The following is a 7760-nucleotide window of genomic DNA, read 5'->3' on the forward strand; positions in this document are numbered from 1 at the left end:
TATTAAATATATTTATATCTTAAGTAAAATTAATTTACCGGTCATTAAATACAATAAAAATTAAAAAGTTAACGTTTAATCGCCTTTCGTTACGGCAAAAACCAACAAAAATATAGTTTATTAGTTTTCCCTATATATCTAATACGATCCCGGATCCCGGGCGTCCCGGATCCCGGATCCCGGGATTTTCCCCCCACCCGGAGACTGGACGTATTTGAAGCCAATCGGAACACCTCGGCTATTGTTGAGTGATAGAAAGGCACGAGAAAATGTGAGAGCAGAGTGACGATAATTTGATTACGTCCAATTAATCATTAGAATCCATTATTGATTAATTTGAGAAGAATTTTTTAAACAACTATTCTATTTGTGAAGTAAGTACTGAATATGTTTGGGAAACCTCGGCCCCAAATTCATTCGCCCCAAGTCATGTCGACCCTACAGGCTACAGTATTATAAGTCAGTATACCAAAGTCTAGTTCTGGCTTCCATAACTTTATATGTCACTTGTATTTTGACGTGCAAAATGTCTAGCAGTACTATAGCTAAAGAGACTTCAGCAAACAGGTTTTATCTGTTTATAGTACTGCTACTGTTGCACAACATCAAAATAAAAGCGATGTAAAGTTATGGATACCAGTTCTAACTAACAGCACTGTAAAACCAGTTTGCTGAAGTCTCTTTAGCTAACCATAGTCTTGTCCTATACTGTAAATATGACGTCGCTTTGATAGATTTTTGCTACTGGGCAAAGCAACTTGCTTGACCGACTTAAACTATAACAAGCCCGTAACGTCTGCATCTGCGCAGTCTGATCAGGATCCATGCTGTTTGCTTACAAACCCTATTACAAATAGAGAAACTGATAGCGAACAGCATGGATCCTGATCAGACTGCACGGATGCGCAGGCTGGTCTGGATCCATGCTGGTCGCAAACCCATTATGTTGGTTTTGTCACGCGGCTCATATATCTGCTGAGCCAATTAAGCTATGTTTGGACGTTTAGATATGAAAATGTGTCTTATAATTAAAGAAAAACAAAAGAAACATGCAATTTTAAAAGGTTGACTGTTCATTACGATTAATGAAATATCAAACTTGAAAAATTACGTTAAAATTGCAAGGTCAGCATGATTTGTGCCATCCTCTGTAAGCAAACATACGTTTGGGCTTAGCTGCTTGCCATTCATAAAAGTATTCCAACATGGTTAAAACATCGAATTTTATCTGAATTGTCAAATGGCAGAAGTATGAATTTTAAAATGAAAATTTACAATAAAATGTAAGAAAACGTATACATAAGTTTTAATTAAGACACATTTTCTGGATGAATACTCAAATACCAAAATCAGTTTTTGTTTACATCCTTAATTTATGTAGCAATAAAAATGTCCAAAATATTTATTAATACTATCTGATGTACATGTATTTTCAGATTATTCAAGCCAAGTGATCATTATCATATATTGTCACAGTCATGACTTTGAAGAAAAATTTAATTGGCAGACGAGCAAAGCGATATCGTCAAGAAAAGAGGAAAACAAACAAAAGAACAAATGGTATTGCAGAAGACCTCTTGTCTAAACCTCTCGGTGATAGTTTCTTTATTGCAACAGATTCTACAGAGTGTGAGGAAACACCTGTAGTAGGTCAGGAGTACATTGACAGTGATGGAGCTCAAGCAGACGAGTTCTTTGTTATTCTTGACAAGCCGTACAGATACAGTCCTGATATTGATCTTGATGACTTTGTTGCAAAAGTCAACTTATATATATTTAATAAATTACGCCAGAACTGTAAAATGCTTATAACAAATGAGTTTACATACATGGAATCATCAAATGACTTAAAATTCATACAGTTGTATGACAGTGACAAATATTGGGACTCTCCACGAGTGAAAACTTGTGTTTGTGTAGGACGAGACTTCAAAATTCACATAAGTGTTCATGGTATAAAGATTCCAGACTATCATTTGATATGGGTTTCTATGGGTCGATACTGTAATTCAGTAAAAGGTGTGCATTATGTGCTAGAACAGGTTCAGAAATATGACATATGTTGTGGGAACCAGGACAGTGAATTACAGGATTTGATTCCTGTTGGTACCTTGTTTGATGTAAAAAATGACTACAAGTTTCAAGGGTTCAAGGAATCATTTTACATTGGTAGCACTATAAGGTGCACAAAGTGTAGTCTGCTCATAAACACTAAAACAAGTACTCGATGTGAAAACTGTAACACATACAGGCGGACCTTAAGAAAAACATTGTCAAGACGGCAAAACACTCCGGAATTACCTCCACATGAAAAGGATTGGATGAAGTCAAAGGCTCCCGACTCTAAATTGACAGGAAATCAAATGTTTTACAAAGTAAAACAATTAAAACAATATTCGAGTCAGCTTGAAAAAGAGGTAGCAAGACTGAAACAGGAAGCGAAAAAAAAGAAAACTGTCACGAAAGGTGTAGTGTTGAGTGATCGTGAAGTGAATGAAATTATAGACTTGATGGAAAATTCAGAAAGGGAGGTTTATCATAGTAATCCTGATGAAAACTCTGGGGATTTGTGGGAATAGGGAGAGCATTTAACTTCAACAAAATAAGCATGGCGTGAGATGGCTTCCTGCCATTATTAAATGGTGCAAGTTTTTTAAAACATAGGTAATCTACCATTTATGATACATGTATGTGAAGAAACTCTAAATTTGTGGGGATTATCATTGGATAATCACTTTACTAATGTAACAAAAAAGAACAGGCTCCCAAGCTAGCATTGTGGATAAATAAATCGAACAGCGTGCAAACAGAGTAATTTTGAAATATATTTTAATGAAATTTAAGTACACTGTACTATTCATGTACCGGTAAATGGAATATCACATGGATTGTATAAATTATACTATAAAAATATCTGCAATGGATAATTTTGCAATCGTTCTATAGCTCTGTGAATGGTTAATTTGATGGGAAGCGCTCTCATCAATATGATTATAAATTACTTTTTATATACAATGTACATGTGTTCGCAAGTATCTTCAATTGACATGGTAATCAGAATTATTATCCCTAGCGGATAAAGTTGAAAGTGGGATGATGCTAGTAGTAATGGCACATGTGGGTTTTTCCTACCTAACCTTAGGGTACAAACAAACTTTTACCTCTTTGGCTTCACAGTGCACAACTGCTCTCATGGAATGGTTAATGAGTAATATACTAATTTTCGATATATTTACCAAATGGTAACTGTAAAAAATTTGTTTGTACTCCAGGATTAATAGCTGGGAAAAACCAACATTTGCCAAGTGCCAGCGTACAAATGTATTTTAAAAACTAAGCAAGCATGTATAAAAATAGTAAGGAAATGATGTTTTTTATGCCACCGCAGCATCTGCGATGCGGTGGCATATAGCGATTCACCTGTGTGTATGTGTGTGTGTGTGTTTGTTTGTTTGTTTGTTTGTGTGTGTGTGTGTGTGTTATATAGATTATATAGTGAACTTAAAAAAATCTTCTTGTGAAAAACCACTAGTCCAATTTCAACCAAACTTGGCAGGATTGATCCTTGGGTGAAGGGGTTCAAAAGTTGTTCAAAGAATTTCATTCCATGCAGAAATCTGGTTGCCATGGCAACCAAAAGGAATTATAAGAATAAATTAAAAAAATCTTCTTGTAAAGACCCAAAAGGCCTAGAGCTTAGATATTTTGCATAAGGCATTGTCTGGTAGACCTCTACCAAGATTGTTCAAATTATAGCCCTGGGGTCAAAATCAGCCCCGCCCCGGGGGTCATTGATTTTCACTATATGTACATATAGTAAAAACTTAAAATACCTTCTTGTAAAGACCCAAAAGGCCTAGAGCTTAGATATTTTGCATAAGGCATTGTCTGGTAGACCCTTACCAAGATTGTTCAAATTATAGCCCTGGGGTCAAAATCGGCCCCGCCCCGGGGGTCATTGATTTTCACTATATGTACATATAGTAAAAACTTAAAATACCTTCTTGTAAAGACCCAAAAGGCCTAGAGCTTAGATATTTTGCATAAGGCATTGTCTGGTAGACCTCTACCCAGATTGTTCAAATTATAGCCCTGGGGTCAAAATCGGCCCCGCCCGGGGGTCATTGGTTTTCCTTATATGTATATAGTAAAAACTTATAGTAAAAACTTTAAAAAAATTTCTTCTCGCAATTGACAAATGCTAGAGGTTAGATATTTTGCATGAAACATTGTGAAGTGAACTTCTAGCAAGATTGTTCAAATTATAGCCCTGGGGTCAAAATTGCCCCCGCCCCGGGGGTCATTGATTTTCAGTATATATATATAATAAAAAATCTTATTGTCTGAAGGTACAAAGCTTAGAGCTTTAATATTTGTTAAATGATATCATCTATAGGAACTCTACCAAAGTTGTTCAAATTTTGTGTCAAAATTAGCCCCGCCCCGGGGGCCATAGGTTTTCCTTATATGTATATTGTAAAAAATTTAAAAAATCATCTTCTTTAAATTTACAAAGACTAGAGTTAAGATATTTTGCATGAAACATTATGTAGTGAACCTCTAGCAAGATTGTACAAATTATAGCCCTAGGGTCAAAATTGGCCCAACCCCCAGGGGTCATTGATTTCACTATGTACATAGAGTAAAAAATTAAAAAATCCTCTTGTCTGACGGTACAAGGCTTAGAGCTCTGATATTTGGTATATAATATCATCTATGGGTCCTCTACTAAAGTTGTTTTAATTATGCCCCTAGTGTTAAAATTGCCCTGCCCCAGAGGTGATAGTTTTCCTTATATGATTGAATAAAGTGAAAACTTGAAAAATCTTCTTCTCTGAATTGAAAAATCTTTTTCTCTGAATTGACAAAGGCTAGAGGTTAAATATATGGCATGAGACTTTGCAAAGTGAACCTTTACCAAAATTGTTCAAATTATAGCCCTGGGGTCAAAATAAAAAATATTTTTGTCTGAAGGCACAAGGCATAGAGCTTGGATGTTTGCTATATAATATCATCTATAGGTCCTCTACCAAAGTTGTTCAAATTTTTCCCCTGGTGTCAAAATTGGCCCTGCCAGGGGGCAGTGATTCTCATTATGTACACATAGTAAAAACAGAAAATAAAACAAATGTTTTCTGAATGGGAGAAAGCTACAGCTTAGATATTTGACTTGCAATTTTGTTTGGTGGACCTGTGTCAAGATTGTTTTGAATTAAACCCTTGGATCCAAAATTTTGCCTTGCCCAAGGGGACAGTGACCTACTTTCTTGTCCTTTGATGTACAGCAATGAAATTTTGACCATGTGCACAGTTATAGTTGTAAAATTGAACTTTGATATCAGGTGACCTAGATTTTGATGATGTGACCTACTTTCTTGTCCTTTGATGTACAGCTATGAAATTTGCACCATGTGCACAGATTAAGATGTAAAGTGAACTTTGATTTCAGCTGACCTAGATTTTGACAAAGTGTCTTACTGTGTTGTCCTTTTGATGTAGTCATGAAATTTAGGCTGTGTGAAATATGACCTTCACCACCAAATTCACTAGTCTCGAGTGCATTGATATATTCCTACTCTGATCTTTTATTGAGTTAACAACAGATTTAACCACAAATCTGATAATAAGAATAAGATAGGTCAGGGATCTATGCATTATGACAATCTTCAAAATTGTATAGAAACAAAAAAAATCTGTTACTACACTACTATTTAGTGTTGTATTAATGCGGTGGCATAGCATTTTTCTCAAATGCAATCTTGTTTTTATTATGAAAATCAATCTGGATGTGCATTTTTATGTTATGGTCCTTTGTTTCCTCAAAAAAGGCATTAAAATTTACAAGTGTTTCATTAGATTGTAGTGAAACTGCAAAATGTATAATATAATACAAAGGAAATCTTACATCAAATCTGAATGCGCATTAGCGAGTTATGACCCTTTGTTATTTAAAAGGGCATTTTTATATCCCGCCACATAATGTCAATGTGAAGGGGGCTGTACTTGTCACTTTGGTCAGCCCGTCAGTCACCATTGTGACTGTTCTATAAATTCTATTTACCTTTTGTTGAGCTCAAATATTCACCTCAACAAGAGAATTTGCAGAGCCCATTCAACTGCTGTGCTGGGTCAAGGTCAAATTGGAGATCAAATGTAAGACAATATTGTGTCTGCTCTATAAATCCTATTTATTGAAGATTTTAATCAAAGTTGGCTCAGATGTTCTCCTCAACAAGTTGGTGTGCAGAATCCATGCAGACTCAAGGTCATTGTTGGATGTCAGATAATTTTGTGTCTGCTATTTATATGCTATACCAATACAAGGTTTTTCTTTAAATTTGGCTTTAAATGCTCACCTCAACAAGCCATTGTGCAGAAGCCATGCTGACATTGTCAAGTCAAATGTCACACAATTTCATGTCCACTCTGTAATCCTGTACCCCTTGAAGGATTCTCTAGCTTCAAACTTGGCTGAATTATCCATGCAGCTGCTGTGCAGGCTCAATGTCACCCTTGAAGGTCAAATGTCTGACAATTTGTGTTGCTTTATAAATCCTTTATTAGTTGACCATTTGAAGGATTTTCTTTATATTGGCTCATTAATATTAATCGCAACAAGGAAACCTGCAAAGCCCATGCTGCCATGGTGGAGGCTCAAGGTTAAGGTAACACCTGATTAGGTTTAAAAATCATGTAATTTTAAAATGATTTTTTTGGGAACTAAACTCAAAATTTAAACAAGAGGGCCATGATGGCCCTTAGGTCGCTCACCTGTATAGGCCCCCCCCCAACGTTGCAGCGCCAATTTAACCCAAGGGCTTTTATTTGCACAAACTTTGTAGACACCCATAAGAAGATGTTTCATGCTAAACATCTAAGCTCTAGCTCATTGGGCTTTTTAAAAGAAGATTTTTTTTAAGTTTTTACTATACACATATAGTTAAAAACAATGACACCCCTTGGGCCGGGCCAGTTTTGACCCCAGGGCTTTTATTTGAACAAACTTTGTAGACACTTACTAGAAGATGTTTCATGCTTAATATCTTAACTCTAGCTATTTGGGTTTTTTCAAAGAAGATTTTAAGTTTTTGCTATACACATAGAAAGAAAATCAATGAACCCCGGGGTGGGGCCAATTTTGACCCCAGGTCTTTTATTTGAACAAACTTTGTAGACACTCACTAAAAGATGTTTCATGCTTAATATCTTAACTCTAGCTATTTGGGTTTTTTCAAAGAAGATTTTTTAAGTTTTTGCTATACACATATAAGGAAAATCAATGACCCCCTGGGCGGTGCCAATTTTGACCCCAGGGCTTTTATTTGAACAAACTTGGTAGACACCTATGAGAACATGTTTGATGCTAAATATCTTAGCCATAGCTCTTTGAGTTCTTTAAAAGAAGATTTTTTAGGTTTTTACAATGTGCATATAGGGAAAATCAATGACCCCCTGGGGCGGGGCCAATTTTGACCCCAGGGCTTTTATTTGAACAAACTTGGTAGACACTTATTAGAACATGTTTCATGCTAAATATCTTAGCTCTAACTCTTTTGGTTCTTTAAAAGAAGATTTTTTAAGTTTTTACTATATGCATATAGGGAAAATCAATGACCCCCTGCGTCGGGGCCATTTTGACCCCAGGGCTTTTATTTGAACAAACTTGGTAGACACCTATTAGAACATGTTTGATGCTCAATATCTTAGCCATAGCTCTTTGAGTTCTTTAAAAGAAGATTTTTTAAGTTTTTACTATATGC

At 35.7% G+C, this 7760-nt stretch overlaps 1 protein-coding gene across 1 annotated transcript; it reads left to right on the forward strand.

The window, feature by feature from the left end:
- Nucleotides 1–217: 217 nt before the first annotated feature.
- On the forward strand, nucleotides 218–5463 carry LOC132755134 (uncharacterized). The gene is made up of 2 exons (XM_060745934.1): nucleotides 218–374; nucleotides 1437–5463. The coding sequence occupies exon 2, from the start codon at nucleotides 1479–1481 to the stop codon at nucleotides 2577–2579; it is 1101 nt and encodes a 366-aa protein (XP_060601917.1). The 5' UTR covers nucleotides 218–374; nucleotides 1437–1478; the 3' UTR covers nucleotides 2580–5463.
- Nucleotides 5464–7760: the final 2297 nt, after the last annotated feature.

This window comes from Ruditapes philippinarum, unplaced genomic scaffold, assembly GCF_026571515.1.
Source record: "Ruditapes philippinarum isolate M1 unplaced genomic scaffold, ASM2657151v2 ctg782_1_1_1_1, whole genome shotgun sequence".
Classification (NCBI taxonomy): domain Eukaryota; kingdom Metazoa; phylum Mollusca; class Bivalvia; order Venerida; family Veneridae; genus Ruditapes; species Ruditapes philippinarum.

Excerpts from the sequence above, each read along its gene's own strand:
- LOC132755134 (XM_060745934.1), top strand. The coding sequence starts at position 1,479 with ATGACTTTGAAGAAAAATTTAATTGGCAGACGAGCAAAGCGATATCGT.